Raw genomic sequence first — 19,712 nt, 5'->3', positions numbered from 1 at the left:
AAAGCAAAATTGTTGTGTGATACCATTCAGGAAATCTCCTTAGGAGCCAGGTGAAGGTGCCTTTTGCCTTTGTCTTTTTGTGTCATTCTTCGCCATGCTATGTGGAATGTGAAGGCAGTGGCTGGAGCTCTGGCAGCTCTCCTGGGCTGTGAGGTCAAAGGACACACTGTAGGGATGGTGGAGCAGGGAGTTGTCAGGAGCCTGTGTTGATAACCAGTTTGTGGAGCTTCCAGACCTCCTTGTACTTGTGTCCAAATTTGTTTACTTGAAAAAGAATAAACTTTTTGTCCTATTTAGTCCACTGTTAACTTTATTTTTCTGTTACTTATAGTCAAATCTAACCCTTTTTGATACAAACTCTAAGATCCCTTCCAGATGTACCATTGTGAGGTTGTGACATTAGGAGAATTCTTTGAGCACTCATTCCTTGTGGTAGGCAGAATAATGCCCTCCTCCCCAAATGTCCACATCACACAGGTTCGTATAACCTGTGAATGTGGCACTTTGCATGGTAAAGGGGATTAACCAGCTGACCTTAAGATAGGGAGGTTATCCTGGATTATCTGGGTATGTCTACTGATTGTAGCTTAGGTGTGCAGGAGGAAGTGGGAGAGTTATGAGAAGGGCTCTGTCCAAGATTGCTGGATGTGAAGATGGTGGAAGTGACCACAGGCCAAAAGGAATGTGGCCACCCAGAAAAGGTGAGCAAGCAGATTCTCCCGAAGCCTCCAGAAGGAACACAGCCCTGCTGACACCTTGATTTTAACCCAGTGAGACCCATTTCAGACTTCTGGGATCTCCAGAACTGTCAGTAAATTTGTGTTGTTTGAAGCTACTAAATTTGTGGTCATTTGTTACAGTGGTGATAGTGAACAACACACTCCCTCTGTTCCTTCATGGGTCAAATGAGGATCACGACAACTCCATGTGCTAGAGCACTGTGTGGCTTAACGGAGGGGACATACCTATGGTTTTTAGGAGAGGGCCCAGCACACAGGACACTCCCAAGCATTAGCTCTCAGAGAAAATCAATCCCTTCTTCTTACGCATCTGGTTACCTCCTTTAACCACAAATTAAAAAAAAAAAAAAACCATAACCATAAATTAAAAAAAATAAATGAAATGGACTTATAGGAAGTTCTAGGACTGAACTAATGGCTTTCCCAGGCTCAGGCACTCTGGATTTGTTCGGTGCTTGGGAGGAAGGTCATTATGTTCATGGTAGAGGCAGAGAGACAGGCCCAGCCCACTAGCTACAGAGGTGGGATTTACCCCATGTCCCAGAACTCTCTAGCCTGTTTCACAGCCCTGCTTCTCACCTGGTGGGAGTAGAAACGCAGAGTCTCACCTCCCACTGGGACTCCAGGATCAGCACCTGAAGTTCAACAAGATCCCCAGGTGATCTGTGTACAAGTTAAAGTGTGAGAGGGGCTGCTCCAGACCAAATGCTCTGTTCTCTCCTTGACCTCACCGGTTCTGGGGCAGCCTTGGGTGATTTCACTTCCTTCATCTGCTTTCCCCTCCATTCTACTTGGCAAATTCCCATTCATCCTGCACCACCCACTGCTTTCAGGACCCCTTTCCTGACCTCCTCAAATAAGAGCTGCTACTTTTCTAGACGTCACATGTGTCTCTGCCAGTACCCTGAGCTCACTGTTAATGGTCTTGGTACGTGCCTATTGCTTTGTCTAGGACTTGATCTTCAGAGCAGGGGCCTGCCTCCTGTCATCCAACAAACATTTACTAAGCACCTACTGTGTACCAGGTGCTGGTCTCAGCCCTGAGGCTCCAGCAGTAAATAGAACAGGCCAAGGACTCTGGTCCCACAGAGCTTAGGTTCTGGTTGAAGAGAAATAAAATACATTGTAGAAAAACACACACATTCAGACAGTGTTCGATATGACAAAGAAAATAAAATAGGCAAGAAGATGGAGGACAGAGTCCCCAACCCCACCCCAGCTGACTCTTTTTTTGTGTCCTTTGAACCAGCACAGAGCCTGAGTTATATTAAATGTTCAAAATTTATCGAATTGGATCAGATCTGATTGTCCTCCCTGACTAAACTACATATCTTTTTTTTTTTTTTTTTTTTTGTAGAGACAGAGTCTCACTGTACCGCCCTCGGGTAGAGTGCCGTGGCATCACACGGCTCACAGCAACCTCTAACTCCTGGGCTTAAGCGATTCTCTTGCCTCAGCCTCCCGAGCAGCTGGGACTACAGGCGCCCGCCACAACGCCCGGCTATTTTTTTGGTTGCAGTTTGGCCGGGGCTGGGTTTGAACCCGCCACCCTCGGCATATGGGGCCGGCGCCCTACTCACTGAGCCACAGGCGCCGCCCTAAACTACATATCTTTAAGTTCATATCCTTTCTGGGCATTTGCTGGGCAACATTTCCTACCCAGAAAACTCTGACAATTTCCCTCTTCTCTGTGAAGACTTCCAAGATGAAAATGGGAAGGGCAAAACCCTGGGCCCGCAGCAAACCTGCGCCCCTCTCTCTGCAGCCAGCACTGGCGGTGTGGCCTGTCTCCCTGGCACCTGGCATTTAGTTATTGAATAAAACACACCACGTGGTTGGTCAGCACAACAGGGTGTGCTTCCCCAACTGGGGTCAAGGTCGGGAAATGTCAGCCTCTGAAAGGGAAACTGGGAGGGGGGCCTAAACTGAGCGAGAGTCTCTCCCTTTAAAAGCAGCCACTCACCCTAGGGATGCTCTTTAAAAGGGGGTGGATGAGGCTAGCCTTCCACCTGAATCTTATCAGCCAGCAGCGCTCAGGAATGTAGGATAGTTCTGTGTTTATTTACAGATGCCTGGCTTCCGTCCCTCTGTTTCTGGCGAACTGCTATACCCTGTCTGCACTGGTGTTGTTTTAGCTGTGTTTTCGGCTGTCAAAAGACAAAGACTCTGCCTGTAATTTGCCATAGGCAGAGACGAGAATTTGCAAACTTAAACGCCTACGGAGGCCACACAAAGGCCACTAAGGAGTGAAGCAGCCTCGGAAGCTTCTTGGGAGCAAGGGGGACCTGGGGGGAGTACAGAGCACCTGCCACCCTGAAGAGACATCTGCTGCCCAGCCCCTGCGGATGGCTGCCCAGCAGAGATGGGACCCAGGGTTACAAAAATCTTCTGGCTTTTTTCTTTTTTGCCAAGGGAAGCCACAAATGTGGATTTTTATAGAAAACTTCTCAATGTGTAGAACATTTCAGGAGCAAACACAAAGTCACTTGCATATCACCCTTTGCAACTGCTGGTATAATAAATAGTAAACACTCTGCTAATAAGCACCGGGCATCCATCAGGCGCTTCCTACGTGCTGGCACCTTGGTAAGTGCCTCACGTGGAGCATCTTCCCAAAACTTCACTGACAACGGAAGGGGGAAGACCAGCCATTTCCCCCATTTTACAAATGAGAAGTTAGCTTGGAAATGTTAAATTCTTCATCCAAGGTCACATTGCTCTTAAGTGATAGGGTTGGGATTTGAACCCAGGCTGTCAGATGCCAGAGCGGACATGAACTTCAGGCCTGGCTGGAATATAATACATACTTTGATTATGATGGTGCTGGGAAAACATTGAGATTAAATGTGCATCACATTGTCACATGCAAAGCTTTGTGCAGTGTCCTTTTTGCCGTATTGGCTTGTTCTTTCATCATCCTGCTAACACTGAACAATCACACCATCACCGTCCAACCTCATTCCACATCACTGTTTTTTTTTTTTTTTTTTTTTTTTTTGTAGTTTGGCCGGGGCTGGGTTCAAACCCACCACCCTTGGTATATGGGGCCGGCACTCTACCCACTGAGCCACAGGTGCCGCCCTTTTGTTATTTAACATGGCATCACAGCTCACAGCGACCTCAATCTTGGGCTTAGGTGATCCTCTTGCCTCAGCCTCCCAAGAAGCTGGGACTACAGGTGCCTGCTACAATGCCTGGCTAGGTTTTCTAGATGGGGTCTTGCTCTTACTCAGGGTGGTCTCGAACTTCTGAGCTCAGGCGATCTATCCGCCTTGCCTCCCAGAGTGCTAGGATTACAGGCGTGAGCCACTGCACCCGGCTCATCCCACATTACTAACACCCCCCCGCACGTCCACCTGGCGCCCTGTACACCCTGTGCTCATACTTCTTCCTAGGATGGTACCTCGTACGTGGTAGTAACTTAGTAAATCTTGTCGAGGAATTGGATGTGGGAACTCATGGCCTAGAGGTGGAGATAGAAGGTGGCAGATGCTGTGATAGAGGCGGATGCCGTGGGAGGAAAGAGAGAGAAAACCTAACCCTGGTGGGAGCAGGGCAGGAGGCAGCGGAGATCCCGGGGGAAGTGACAACTTCTCTAAGTCCTGAAGACGAAGTAGGATGTGGCTGGGAAAGGGCCTTCTAGGAAAAAGGCAGGGGAGAGGGAATATTTGTATTCCATGAACTGCAAGGAGAGAAACACCCTTGAATTTGGGGGCCCCTGTCTATTTTCAAGGCAATGAGAAAATCTATCAGCCCTCGTGCTTTCCCCCACTCTGCCCTGGGTAAGGAGCATAGCCTAATTCAAGCCTCAAGATATCGGACTTTATTGTGGAAGGGAGTGCAAACAGCACTTTCTGCTCAACATTGCCTGCAACTTCTCAAAGAAATTTATAGATTGGGAAGCCAAAATTGTAAATATAACTGCATAACAGAAGGCTATAGACAGGTTTGGGGGTTGGACAGATGTGGGTTGGAATCCCAGCTCTGCCGCTTTCTGTGCAGACTTGGGTCAGTCACTTCACTTCTCTGAGCCTCTTTTGATGGAGTTAACGGGTCTCATGGTATCTTCAGAATGGTGTAGATTAAATAAGAGATAATCCCTATAAAGCATCTAAAATAGTTCAGCACAGAGGAAGCACTCCACGAGTGACTAGCTGTTATTTCCATTACTGCGCAGATTGTGATTAGCGTGGACGTGACGGAAGAATAGTTGTTTTGCAGAGCTACCTTCTCTGCAAAAAATATGCTGGAGGAAAATTCGGGAGAATTCCCAGCCTCAGGGAAAATTTAGGAAAGGTAAAAGGTAAGACTTGTCCATTCTCAGAGATAAAGACAGAGCTCCAGGTTGGGGGATGATGTGACAGGAGAGAGGAAACACCCCGTAAGTGAAGGGCGGGAGGAGAGAAACAGAGCGAGACTGGGACGGAGAAAGGACAAGGGGTCAGCCCCAGTCGGACTCTGGTGGGTTTTCCCCAGTGCTGCCAGAGAGGCTGGCCCTGGGGCATTGAAGGCACATGGGGGATGGTGTGGCAAAGAAAGGGTGGGCTGTCCATGTAGTGAGGTTACAACCATGTCCCTGGGATTGTGTACCTAATCCTTGGTATTCTTGCAAGCAGCTGGAAAACTACTCAAGATCAAAGAAATTCAGGGAAGAGGGAATACATTGTCAATAAGGAAACCGGGTGGTGGCTTCTCAGGGATAAACCTGGGGCTGCCAAGTCAATGCCTTTGGGCCAGGAGATAACTAATGAGGATTTCCATCAAGAGGAGAGGTGAGGGCGGTGCCTGTGGCTCAGTGAGCAGGGCGCCGGCCCCATATACCGAGAGTGGCGGGTTCAAACCCAGCCCCAGCCAAACTGCAATAAAAAAATAGCCGGGCGTTGTGGTGGGCGCCTGTAGTCCCAGCTACTCGGGAGGCTGAGGCAGGAGAATAGTGGAAGCCCAGGAGTTGGAGGTTGCTGTGAGCTGTGTGATGCCACGGCACTCTACCCAGGGCAACAAAGTGAAACTCTGTCTCTACAAAAAAAAAAAAAAAAAAAAAGAGGAGAGGTGACTGTTGCCCAGCAGGCAGAGGCTTGTGAGGTCTGAAGCTTTATGGCAAAACTGTGGCCCAGGAGGATCCCGCCCACCCTGCCCTGGCCAGGAGAGCCTCCAAGGCTGTGAAGTGCAAAGGAAACACCTGTTTGTTCTCAAGAGTTTTTGAGACTATATTGCCAGTTAAATCTATGAGAAAAGACCGCTTGGAGTTTTTCCTTAGAAGCCTGTCTCTTTCACTGGATGGGCAGCTCCCTGAGGCCAGGCACCGAATCTTTGCTCATTCATTCACCATGCAGCTGCTGAGACTCTGTGTGCTGGAACTGAGGCTGCGGGGAGAAGCTGGTGGGCAGAGCAGGCACAGGCCCTGCCCTCATGGAGCTTATGGCCTTGTAAATGTTAAAACTAAGTAAATGCTAAAAATATAAAAATAAAAAGTTGAAGAAGGAAATAAGAGAGGGTAACATGACTGGGGGCTACTTTAGATGGGGTGGTCAGGAGGGCTCCTGAGAAGTGACCTTTAAGGAGTGACTCTCTGTAATCTGTTTGTAACTGCAGGATGCAGCACGCCGTATGTGTTCAATAATGCTTGTCACACTGGGAAGTGAGAAGAGAACAGATCTGACGTACGTGACGCTGTTGTGCGTCACTTCTGATCTTTCCCTCTTTACTCTCCATTCACTAGAACTAACTTAGCACAAGTCACTGGTTATGGCGACAACCTTTTCACTACTCAGTAAATCTCACCACCACCTATCCCACCCCCAATGGCAGGTGACCCGAAGAGTGGGAAACCCTCCTTGGCTTAGTACCTCCCCCCCACCCCAATCTTTTCTCATGCTGAAACATACACTGCTCCATGAGCCATTTCTGTCCTTTTGAGATCATGCGTCCGCTGCCTCTCAGCGTCAGCCTTCCCGGCCTTCTACCTTGCAGCCACACGGCACCATTGGCATTCTCACATGGGCATCTGTATTTCCGCACATGCCGTTCCTCTTGTCTACAGCTCTCTCTTCCTTAGCTTGCTCACCCAACCTTGGCATCCTTCAGCACGCAACCTTCCCTGGCATCCCCTCCTCCCCATCTCTGTGCTCCCAGAATCCCTTGTGCTTATATTTCACACTGTGCTGTTGTCATCATCTGTTCACTGGTGTAGCTTCTCTTGGAGACTGAGTTCCTCTAGGGTGGAGAACTAGCCTTTCAGTTTCACCCCAGAGTCTCACACAGTATCTGGGGAGTGCTCAGGGAATAGTTGTTGAACAAAGAGCAACCATCACCATTTTCCTCATCAAGAAAGTTGCTGTAATACCACATTTTTCTGCTCTATGCTGATTCTTGAGTCACAGGACAGGCACAAGCTGCAAGCTGGAAAAATCCCTTAGGCTCTCTCAGCACCCTACCTACATGTCTCTCTGCCAGCAAGATCTCTTACTGTCTTCTTTTGATTCTAAAGAACGTATTTTAACTCTCAAGTTTTCTGAAGTTAGCATTGTACAGTTAATATGGAACGTTTAATTTGCTTCCCCCTGCCCTGAAGGCAATTTTTTAGGTAGGTAGTTCCTTTTTCAATTGGTGGTGTATTAGAACCAGGAGAAGATGGAACTGGAAGAAGAAAGACTTTCATGCACTCAGAAGAAAGGACCAGGGAGCTGGCTAGGCGAGAGCAGCTCATCCAGCAATCCCACGGCTGGGGATACGTATTTCCTGGCCTTGGGAGCACAGTTAACATCTCTTTACTCTCATTCCTATTTTCTTAAAAGTCTAGTGGTTCTAACTGAGCTTCATTCAAATTCCAGCTCAAATCCTCGATGATCCTAACCAATTGTAAAAGATGCCAAGAATTTCTCTGAATTTGTGGGAGGGTAATAGGAAGCGGTGATGCCAGGCCCTGAGGCTGTCTCAGACACCCAGGACGAAATGGAGCAGTCTTATGAGATGCCTCTTCCTTAGGTTTCTCCCCTGCCTGGACTCCCCACGAGGCTCCAGGAGGCTGCCTGGGGGCCTGCTTACCATGCCTCCCTGTACTCCACACAGGGCTGGCACCCACCGTCAACACCTCCACTAGTATTTTTTGAACTTAGTAGATTTGACTTTAGTTGAATCTAATTCTCTGCATTGTCATGGGAAGTTTTGAGGCCTAGCAGATGGGGTGGGCAAAAGTGGCAGGAGCACAGCAAATGATGAGAAGGGGATAAGTGCTCTAATCCTTGCAACAGCCTTAGGGACAAGCATTCTCATCCCCATTCAGCAGATGGCAACGATGAGGCACAGAGACAGAATTGACCTGCCCTTGGTCACACAGCTTATAAGCAAGAAGCCAGGAGACATAAAAGAGCAAACCAGGCCACTGGGGGCCTGACCACTTCTGCTCCCCACTCCTGCACCATCCAGCACCCCCTCTCCTGCTGCACACCCCCTGCCTCTTGGTGTTCTGGCCACTGTGGCCTTCGCCCAGTATTGTCACACTTCCTTTCTCCTCCATCTCTGTTCCTGCTACCCTTGACCCATGGGAATGCTCTTTCTTCCTCTCGTCACCTAGTGAACTCCTATTTATCCTTCAGAGCTCCATTCCCATTTCACCTCCTCAGGGAAGCCTTTCCTGGTTAGCTACAATTCCAGTGTATAAACTCATGGTCTCATGCTCCCCGGGTGGCACTCACCGGAGTTGTAATTTCTATATGATACACGCGTAATGTATATGTGAGATGCTTTGAATTTCACTCTTTCTCTTCCAAAAGGCTCTCAGGACCCTGAGGGCAGTGATTCGGAGGACACTGCTACCCATTATGTCCCCAACCCCCGACCTAGCATCTGGCATTTCATAGGAGCTCATCAAACATTTAACCAAGAAAATAAATGAGTGAAGAAACTGCCTGATTTGTAAACAAATCTGGGAACTTGGAATTCATATTTCAAGCCAAAATACTTGTATTTGAGGCTAAAAGGAGCCACTGAGTTTTGATACGTTAAAAAATCTTTGGCATTGTGTCTTCTCCTTCCCCTGGCCTGACTCATGGAAAGCTCTTTGGCACCAGATCTCTGGGACAGACACTATAGAAAGCATGAAGGGAGGAAGATGTGACTAGGCCCTCTTTTGGGGATTTGCACCCCCAGAACTTCCTTCTGAGACGACATTCATTTTCTCCCCAAGCACTGTTTGCTCATTATCTTTTTTTTTAATTGTCCCTTGTGTATTGAGCTTTTCTTTCACTCTTTTCCCCCATCTCTCTCTCCTTCCCTCTTTTCTCTCACTCTCTCCTCTGTGTCGAGTTCATCGTTAATCTTTTTAGAATGTCAGAAAAAATGATGCTTTGGCCACCACCACTCACTCTTATAACGAACACTCCTTTGGCAGTAGGAAGGGACCGCCATTGCTGAATACCCACCCAGCATGCAGTGGTCGTCTGTTTATCGGCAAAGGCAAGTTGACATCTTGCAATGTCATGATTGCTATGGGTACAGAAGTGAGCAGAACAGATGAAAATCCCTGCCCTCAAAGAGCGGCCAGTCTACCGGTGGAAGGTAGGCAAGCAACACAATGAGTAAGCAATCGAATGTGCTAGAAGGTGGTAGGTACTCTGCAAAAAATTAAAACAACAAAGGGGGATGTGTGGGAGGTGTGGGTAAGAGGATGTTGGTTACAATTTCAAATAAGGTAGTCAGGAGACAGACACCCATTCATTTAATCCCTACACCACCAACTAGCCTTTGAGGAGGATATTATATTTCCTTTACAGAAAAGGAAGCTGAGGCTTGGAGAGGTTAAATAACTCGCCCCAAATAACACATAAAGTGACAGTGTAGAAAGTGAGCATGCGTCTGTGTGGCTGCAAAATTCTTCAATTACACCACAAAGCTACATCTGAAAACTTAACTTGCAGGCAAATTTGCTATTTTCTGCAAATGCTTGAAAACTTAAAACAATGGACCATTTACACCAAAAAACTTCCAAAATGAAAGGACAAAATTAAAGAGGTACATGGTGAGCTGGACCCGAGGTTCAGGGTTAGAAATTGAATGTTGCACTCTCTCAGCCTTAGCTACTCAGCTCACAAGAGTGAGAGGATCAGGGCATAGTCATTGCCACCTAGAAAGGTGCAGAGCAGCTCAAGATGGCAGTTGGGGGGGTGGTATGTTGGAGGAGTCAGGTGGCTCAGAACTCAGGCTTCCTGAGCGCTCCATGGGGGACGCAGTGGGGCAGAGGCGGAATAGAATCCGGCGCACACAGATGTAATGAGAGAAAGCCACAGTAGCTCGGGTCTACCGCACAGAGATCTGGGGAGGCTTCAGGGTGCATGAGGCAGGGGGCAAGTGTAGCTCGATGAGTCACAAGAGGTCTGGATTCAGGTTCTAGCTCCGCCATTTTCTGCCATGTGACCTTGGTGTGTTGTTTGGCTTCTGTGGGCCTCAGTCCACTCACCTGTAAGGGGAAGCAAGGGCGGGCTGGCAGGTGGGGGAGTCAGGTTTGGCTCAGTGAGAACAGCTAGAGGTGCTGGGCCCAGCCCTGTAGAGAACTGCTGATTAGAACCCAAGCCCCGGGGAAGTTGTCAGGGTCCTGAGAATTTGATGGGCGAAATGGGTCCTGTGAATTCTGGGGGATGTAAACAGGGATTGTCCGTTCTGTGCCTGCTCTCTGTTCAGAGATGTCTAGATCTAGAATGTCAAGATCAGAGCGGGAACGGGGGGCGGATGGTGGGAGGTTGCTTGGTGGGTAGAAAGAGGGTTGCTTCAGTGATGTCTGCACTCCACCCCCACCGCATACCAATGTAGCAAAATTGCACCTGTCTCCCATGAATATACACAAATAAAAAAATAAACGGAGGTCAAAAGAAAGAAAAAAAAATAGATCAAACTGAGTACACTTGAAAAGCAGAAAAGGGAAGAAAACCAGTTGGGTGTTTTTCCTTCCCGATGAGGGCTGTGCCTACTGATCATTTTTCTTTACCTTTCTTTGAATAATTTGCCTGCACTTTAGCCAGTTAGGAGCCGTGCAACCCTAATGACTGACTCCTTTTGAATTCATTTATTTTATAATAATAGATTCATGACTCATTATTATTCCTTTAAAAAAGAAGTTCCAGGAAGAACAAACAAATCATTTTGACTTTGACTTCCTCACCCCTTTTCTCTCTCTTTCTCTCTCCCTCACTCTCTCGATGACTTGATCACATGTCCTTATGATGTTTGCATTCATTTCAGTAATTTTAACAATTTCTGTGTCCATCCACTGATGAACATTTCTTATGTACCTACTATGTGCAAAGTGCCTAAAGAAAGTCATCTTGGGAATTACAGAGCAATCCGTTAGTAACTTCCACACTCAGCCTGTCCATGTTTGAAAGGCTGTTCGTTTCCCTAAAATAACAGATGTATCCTTTCCTGCTGCAGAACAAGAGAGCCATGGCTGAACCCAGCATGAGCCCTTCACCATCTCACAGGCCAAGCAAGGGCCATGCAATTATCAATTTAGAAAAGACAGTTTGGGACAAAGGAGACACTTCTGGCTCAAAGATGTAGAATGGCTGGCACAGCCAGCAGCCTGGGGAGGAGAAGACAGGTGAAGCCACCAATGGAAGAGAAGCTCAAACATGAGAGAGAGAGAGAGAGAGAGAGAGAGAGAGAGAGAGAGAGAGAGAGAGAGAGAGAGAGAGAGATCCCTCTGCCTCACAGAGTAAGGCAAAGTGGGTGGCAGAGGGAGGGAAAGAGGCACCATGGAAGGTTTGTTACTGCTACAGACCACACTGTACTGCGCTGTTGCCTCCTCTGCAAGGCTGGAAATCCTCTGAGGGAGCTGGGCGCCCAGTGGGACAGAGGGGAGGAAGAAGCAGGAGAGAATAAACTTAAATAAATAAGTGAATTTTTCGTTGCCCCTGGAGACAATGTTTCCTTTAGGTGACAACAGGGTTAATATCTTGAGCAGCAAGCCACTGGGCCCAAAGACACCGCACTTGGAACAGGTTGGTATAGGTTTATTAAACTCTTTCCTGAAAGGGCCTGTTCATCTCTCCATTGGGGCCCCTCTTGATGCAGCTTTCTTGATACATTCCAGAATGTCTATCATTCTCTACCTACCTGTATCCACGTGTACACTGTCCTCCCTCCCTACCCCTGCTCTTCAAATCCCAGTAAGGACATCAGTCTGCTAGGGCTTCAAGTTCACACACACAGAGTTTTCAGTGATTTACTCCGCAGAGGGGAAAAAAACAAAGGTGGTGGGTTTCTTCTGGATGCCTGTCTCCCCACCCCACCCACCCCCGTGTCTGTCCCTAACAGGTGGTCAGGTCTCTTCTCATTCTTCAGCACTAGTTAATTTCAAAAGCAGCAAGAGAGGCAAGGAAAAAAAATTTTTTTATTCTTATGTTCATCAAGAGGTGAATGAAAAGAATCATCTCAGGAGACAAAAAGCCCTAATGAAACCCGGAGAGCAAAAGAGATCAGAGGAAGACAGGATTGTTTTTCATCTGGAGTCATTCACAGCAGCTCAGAGAGATTTGAAATCTGTTCGCAACTTCCTAGATATGGGCAGAAAACACACGGAAAGTGGTGATGGGGGAGATCTTTTTTTGAAAGTCCAATTTCTCACAAAAAAACGTAGGTTGGGGGAACCTGAAGCCCTGACAACTTGATCTCCACAAAGGCTGACCCTATACTGAACACTCATAAAAGAAGCACATGAACACCCCCAAGAACTGTCTATACCAACTTTTAGAAAGTAAGTGAATTCACAACCATTAGAAATCAGTGCAGTCTTTGAAAATAAGCAGCGTAAAATCTTCAACCCACTTTGTAAGTGGCTAAGGCTAAATTTCCTAAGGTGGCCCCAAGGCCTGCAAAACCCTCCCCTATGGACAGAGGCTTTGGAAATGAAAGACCAGGTCAAAATCGTGCCCTGAATACCAGCCCTTCCTGCCTGGGCCAATGCTGCAAGTGGAAAGGGAATATCCACCCTAAAAAGACTGGCTCAGCCTTCCCCTCCCTGCCCAGAGGCAAGTGCCTGGGGCTGGACCACTGAGGCTAGCTCTGTGGAACAATCCTTGGGAAGTGTTGCAATTCTAATTTCTTTACAGATGATTCAGGGAGAAGGAGGGTGTACAGTTTGGAGAGAAAGTTAAAGTGGTGGGCAGCACATTTGGGGGTGTGGGCATCCAACAGATGGAATTTTACTGAAAATACTTAAGCCATTTAATGCACAAGTGATCCAAAGCTACCCCCAGTCTTTTTACCTTCTGGGAATTATAATATGTTTAAAAGATCACAGCATTAAGAATTTGCAAATAAAACTGTGATTTAAAAAAGAATGTTTATACCAACCCACCGATTTCTGGGTGTATTTACTCTAAAATAAACTGCTTTCTTCTAATCTCTTGGCTACATCTCTCCCTCCAGCCATCTAACTAAAATCTAAGGAAGGCAAACTGCCCCGATGATCATTTGCAGTCCTCATTCACTTTGCTTTCCTTCTCTTTTGGAATAAAAGTCTGTCATAAATGTTTAATTAAATGGAAGTCTTTCCACTTTAATGACTAGCTGTATGAAAGGCTTTTCATTTTTTTTTAAGGAGGTGTGTGTGTGTTTAAAACCATCCCTATTAATTTCCTGATATTGATTCCCTGGCTGGGGAAGAGCATATAGTATTCAGCATAGAGCTCCTCTGCAGAATATGTTAAAGGCAGCGGTTTGGATTGAGAAAGGGCACCAAATGCAGTATGCGTCAAATAGACCATTGCTCAATGAAGTCACTTAGCGATTCCAAACATGTCCAGCCATCACTCAACGTTTGCACCAAGAATGTTTCGAGGGGGCCGTGGAATTTGCGATTTCCCACATGTCATCGTTTCCCAAAGAGTGGCTTTTGCTCAGTTTGGGTTAGACCCCCAGGCCACATCAGTTTCTCCCCTCACCCGTACATTTCCCCCTCTCTTGTCCCCCCTCTCTTGGTCTCAACTCCCTGCATCACCATCCTATGTTGGGCTTAACAAACAATCCTGCAGTCCCGGCTTCCCGACACTGCCTCACACGGCCTCCAGCATTGGCTCATATTAGAAGCAAAGCACATAAGCCTTCTTTTCCACATGGGAACATATGTATCTCTCTGTGCAAGTCCTTCTATGGGAGGCCGTAGCTTGCACACACAGACATATACAGCCATTCAAATGTAGTCCCTTGTATTAAAGTCTGTTGCTAAATGCAGGTTGTATGACCTGCAGGAGTTTTTTTTGGTGCTTATAAATGTGTCCCAGAAGCACATGCCTCCATCCATACCCTGATCTCACAGCCTTTACCCTGTGGGGGCCCCTTTGCCCACAGCACAATCGAACATGCCTCAACAATCCTGCAAGATTAAGGCAAACAACTGACACCCTCCACCCCACAGCTCCCCCATTGCCCCCCTCAACCTCCCCGTGCCCTCACCTCCCTCCCTGCCTGCCTGCCTGCACAATGTCTGATTCTCAAACCGGCTGCAATGCTGACTCCACTCGCTCAGGCTAACAGACATGTCACTCTGTGTGGAAGCGAATTGGTTCTCAGCCTAACCTGCAAGTGAATTGTTGTTTATTAGAACTTGGGCTCGTTTCCTGTGAGAGACGTCTGTATTTTTAGACTTTGAAAACGTTAAAACACACACATACACACACGCAGCCAGCCGCCTCGAACGATCTGTGTGGCTCATAGACATTACGAAATGCTCTTGAACTCAGCTTGAGATCCTGGAATAATTAGGATTTACCAAATAAGGATTCTTAGAAAAAACAGATTTTTTTTTTTAAAAAGGAGATTTGCAGAGGATGAGTCGTCTGGGACTTTTGGAGAGTAAGAGGAAGAGGAGGGAAAAAGGAAGAACATTTTGAATTCTTCATTGCGAAAAGAGAGACAGCAGCCAAGAGAAGCAATTACTTTTCTCTCTCAGAGACAGCAATCCTAAATGGAACGGCAAATCCTAGTGATTCCAGGCAGGCACAGAGAGCCTTGGACTTTTAAAGACAATCTCTTGTTTTCATCAGATCACAGATTATTCCAATGGAGAGGTTTGGGGGAAGGGGGGGCGATGGAGGTGAGAAAGTAGAGTACGGTTTTTGCTCATTGATTTTCTTTCCTCTGAAACTAACCCAACCAACCTTGATCTGTGGTGGAAGAAGTGAAGTAAGAAAATGGTGGAATGTGAAGGGGACTTATTTGGAGGAGGGTGAGGAGGAGGGAGTGAGGAGCAGAGGGGTGGGGTGGAAGGGGGGAGGAGATGGAAAAATCAAATACCTTCTAGGCAGCAGGTTCTCCATAATCCAGAATGGGTCATAACTTCCTCGTTCTTTTTGCTGGTTTCATTCTCACTGACACTTTTGGTCTTGCAAACCCCTCTGGAGTAGAGCCAGTAGTCGGTCCCCACAGCTATGGTCATCAGGCTGAAGGCAGCGAAAGCACCAACGGTGGTTAAAAGCATTTGAACACCTCGATCAAACAGCCCCATAATTCTTCATTATATAAACACCCAACCGACTTCTGGTTCTCGGGAGAGTGTGTGTGAGAGTGCAAGTACTAAAGCAAAAAAAAAAAAAAAACAATAAAAATAATTCCACTACTAATATAATGGATATATGTGTGAATAGAGAATGTGGAGAGTTATTTTTAAAAAAGGGAGGTAAGAAAGCTCACGGAAAAGAGTGTAAATTATAAAGATCACACGAGAAAGAGAGGCTTGCCTTTTGAGATCACAAACTGTTCCAGTTGCAGTGATTTTTTTTTAAAAAAGGGGAAAAAAATTAAAAAGACACCCCCCACCCCCCCCAAGTGAGACGCCTTAATCTCTTTTTCTAAAATTCTGGTCTCCAGTTTCCATATGTGATAGCTAATTTGGAGATGGCTTCCACAGTGAACCAGGGAACGGCCGAATTCTCAACACCATCTCTCACGGTCGGGACCTAGACAGTTAGCGACTGTAAGAGCCGAGATGCAACCTTCCGTCTTCGTTCCCGGCTCTGCGGCCTGCGCCATGAAAATCCTTTGCTTCGCCAGTTCTCTTCCTTGGGGGGGTCTCGGCGCTCGCTTTTCAGAGCAGACTTGCCAGTATTCTGGGAGCCCTGGAGCTCAGCTGCACAGGTGCGGGGGTCTCGCCTTCCATGGTTTGGCCCCGGCGGCGGCGGCAGGGCGGGCAGGCGCGGCGGCGGCGGCGGCGGCGGCGGCAGGACGAGCAGCGGCGGCGGTTATTGTTGTTGGTGGCGGGGGTAGTGTTGGCGAAGTGGGGGAGGGAGGGGGTTTCTCCCGGAGAATCGAGGCGGGTTTCCCTCCCCCTATCTGCAAAGCTCCTGGAAACAAGGCAGCCGGCGTCTTGCTGCAGGATGGGCCGCCCGCCCGCCCCCCCCACGCGCTGGGCCCCCGGCCGAGGCGCTCCCACCTACTGCATTCCCGGCTGGTGCTGAACTGGACAGCTCCCTGCGCCGCCCGCTCCGCGCTCCCCGGCTTGCCGGGCCGCCCGCCCGGAGGGGGGCGCCGGCCAGAGTCCTCCCTCCCCGGGGGCAGCGAGGCCAGGGCGGGCGCTGCCTCCGCTCTTTTTACCCCTCTCCCCAGTCCTAAAATGAGCGCTCTCCCGGGCTCCCGGAGCTTAGAGGAAGGCGTAGCGCGAGATAGCTCGCTCCCTCTCTCTCTCCCTCTGCCCCCCCAGCACTCTCTCCCCTTCCCTCCCCCCTTGGTGTTTCTTCCAGCTCAGCCTCCTTCTCATTCCATCTCTACGTGCCCAGAGCTTCAAATACAACCCTCCCAGCACAAGCAGACGGGCACAAAACTTCAACCAGCCCTTTCTCCGCCTGGAAGCAGTGCGAGCATAACCTGGATGGGTAATTACCAACACCGGCGCTGTGTGTTTTTTAGAGAATCGTTTCACTTTGCTTTTCGGGGTATTGGTTTGATTTCATTGGCTCGTTAGCTGCATCTCCTTTGGGTTGTTCCTCTCTGGTCTCTTTGTCTCTCTCTGGCTGCCAAGGGGTGTGCGTTCCACTGTCTGTGTCACTCTGTAGTTTTCCGTGAAATTCCAAATCTTGCTTCTACAAGCAGACATTTTGGAAAGATTATTCATGAAAAAGGGTGCGAAAGGGTGACAAGGGCTGAGGCGATGATTTTCATCTCAAGGATAAACATGTTTTTAGGGGAAGTGGGTGAAATGTGAATCCTTCTAAGTTTCCTATGTTATTCAGAACTGGTCAGAAAGAGATTAAGACTCTCCCAGCTGTGAACCCTGAACCACATAACCCTCCCCTCTTCCTCAGCAGAGTTGTTATCGTGGGTTACTTGCAGCATCACCTCTTGTTTCTGTATGTGCAACTTTTCCTTAATGTGACCTCTGGAGAAAAAGCCCCACATCAATCCCTGCTGCTACTGATTACATTTGTTATCTGATCAGTTTTATAGTTAAGTGAGTGGGAGCACAGGAGGCATGATGTGGGTGCATATGTTTGATTTTTGGGGTGGGGGGGTGCTGGGGGAAGCCTGAAGAGTGCTGTGAGTCTGATAGGCCAACTGGAGGGATTAGAGATGTTTCAATCTTGTAACGTGATGATTTCTTCTCTCTCCCCTCACACTTTTTTCCTTGAAATCATTTGCTAGGAATGCCTCAGTGATCTGGTGATTATCAGAGAGTCCGTAAGAGATGACTGAATTAAAAACATTCTTTGGTGTAAAGCCCATTGCCTGATGTCCTTCCCTCAGCTTAGAGTTGGGCTGCAGGCACAGCCAGTAACTTCTTTTTGGTGTAGGAAAACTACCTGTTTCTTCACCCTGCAGCAAACTTCCCTCTTCCCACTCTCTTCCATCTCAGAAGGGAAAGAGCCTGACCAAGGCCAATTGCTATGCTTCTCATATCTGGAAGAGGGTCCTGGTGTCTGGAGAATTGAACCAAGATTTCTGCAACCTCTACTAACTCACCCTGAGGGCACAGCAGGAGCTGTACACGCCAGCTGAGGACTTCTCCCCTTTGGTTTCTTTCCTGTGAAGAGGATGGTGGAACTGGGGTGGGGGAGGGGTTGACCTGCCAATCCCACGGGTTCAGCCAGTGGCTCAGGTGTGTGATTTTCTTAGCCTCCATCCTTAAAAGTGAGGGGCAGGCACTAAGGCCTCTCAGATAGGCTGAGCCTTTTGAGAGAATTGGAGAGAAGCTCAGGTGGAGTCACATGAGCCTGAGGGGCTTGCCCTCACTCATTCCTGTCCAAGAAGGTTGCCTTTGACCTGTCCACGAAGACCCTCCAGACTGTAGACAGAGCCCTTCCTCTCATCCCCTTACCCCTTTCAGACCAACCCCTGAATATTTTGCTCAAAAGGAATCAGCCACAGAGGCTCAGAAGCTTCTGTTTGTCCACAGAACCGCTGACATCTTAGCCACCGACAGCGGCTGCAGCTTTAACAGCATTTGATTAATCTTCTGGCCAGATGATCATTGAGAAAAGGAAGGAGGGTGGGGGAGGAAAGTAACAACTTCTAGGCGGCCGGCACAGCACAGAGAGAGCAGAGACTTCTGGAACAGGACAGGCCTGGGGCACAGCTTGACTTTGCTGCCCTGTCACTCCCTGCATGGCTCCAGACAAGTTGGCTTCCTAGAACCTCAGTTTTTCCCTACGTAAAATGGACATCTTGGTACCTGCTTATTTCTTTCCAAAGTTGTTCCCACCTATTCCTGGCTTCTCACTGCTCACCACCCTCCTCAGACCTCTGTCGTCACATTCATAGCACTTTATTGTGCATGTGCTGTTTTCCTCATGGACTTGCAAACCCTTGGAGGTCAACAGCCACGTCTCTTGTTCACTATTCTTTGGGACTTAGTGCAGGGTTTGATACGTAACAGATGCTTGATAAACAGTGCTTGTGTGATTCCTGCAAAGATCAAACCATGTAAGATAAGAGAGGTGCCTGGCACACAGTAGGTACTCAATAAGTGTGGGTTTCCTCTCATGCCTCCTCCCACACTTGTACATCCAGAGTGGTCTCCAGCTTCTTCTTCAATGTACATCAGTAGCACTCCCCTCCGCCTTCCCAACCTCGTTCTATTCCTTGGGTCCCTTGTACAGACCAGGCAAGGCTACCTGGGAAGAACTGGCTTGGTGCAAATCCTAATGGCTGGTCGGGACCCACCAGGCACTTGTACTTAGCAGTGGCTAAATAGACGCTCTTAGAGAAAGCAGCTTTATATGCCTGTGGTTGGTTACTTGGGAAGGGCTTAGAGGAAATTAGCTGAAATGCCACAGGCCTATTTTGAGCTGCTTCTTTGATGTAGTGGAAATAACATGGGATTTGGGCACAGCAGACCTGGCCTTGAAGCACAAAGTTGCCATTTCTTCAATGTTTGACCTTGGGCACTCATTTAACCTCTCTGGAAATTTGTCTCTTCATCTGTCAAGGCAGACCATGGATATGAGCCTCATGGTGTGGTTGTCAGTGTTACGTGAAAATAGCAATGACAATAGCTAATGTTTATTAGGCACTTGCTGGATGCCAGGCACAGACCTAAGCTGAATCCCACAAAGTTGATGCCGTCATCATTTCCATTTTACAGATAAAGAAACGGAGTCACATAATTGTTTATGTGTATGGCATAAGGTTGCACAGATGGGGAGTGGCAGAGTTGGGACTCTAATCTAGCAGCTTGGCTTGAGAGCCTATGTCTTCACCATTTGTGTACTGACCCAAGACAGTACTTTCTGAATAAAGGTATTACACCAAGGCTATTTACTTCATCCACAGATTTGGTAAGAATTTATGGAGTAACTTCTAGGTGTCAGGCATTTTCACACAGATTCTCACACTTAACTCTCCAACAATCTCACACATGCATATTAATAACTATTCCTATAAGTGAGTAAACAGAGGCTCAGAGAGGTCATGTCGAGTCCCAAAGTCGCGTAGTAAGTAAACAGGACAGCAGAGAGTTGAACACTTTGTATTGCTTCAAGGTTTATTCAT

General features: G+C 47.9%; 1 protein-coding gene across 2 annotated transcripts in view; it reads right to left on the bottom strand.

The window, feature by feature from the left end:
* Window positions 1-16,456, bottom strand: part of CACNG2 (calcium voltage-gated channel auxiliary subunit gamma 2) — a 122,213-nt gene extending 105,757 nt beyond the window's left edge. Inside the window, exons 1-2 of one of the 2 annotated variants that reach the window (XM_053586424.1) lie at window positions 16,162-16,456; window positions 15,027-15,172 (exon numbers count right to left, since the gene is read on the bottom strand). In XM_053586424.1, coding sequence (XP_053442399.1) covers window positions 15,027-15,168 — 142 coding nt within the window. In that variant the 5' untranslated portion in view covers window positions 15,169-15,172; window positions 16,162-16,456. Of the gene's footprint in view, window positions 1-15,026 lie in introns of both variants that reach the window. The other variant, XM_053586423.1, reaches the window with a different exon arrangement.
* Window positions 16,457-19,712: the final 3,256 nt, after the last annotated feature.

The sequence above is a fragment of the Nycticebus coucang genome, chromosome 3 (assembly GCF_027406575.1).
Source record: "Nycticebus coucang isolate mNycCou1 chromosome 3, mNycCou1.pri, whole genome shotgun sequence".
NCBI lineage: Eukaryota > Metazoa > Chordata > Mammalia > Primates > Lorisidae > Nycticebus > Nycticebus coucang.
The sequence above is the reverse complement of the archived record's forward strand: the minus strand, read 5'-3'. Positions and strand labels throughout refer to the sequence as shown.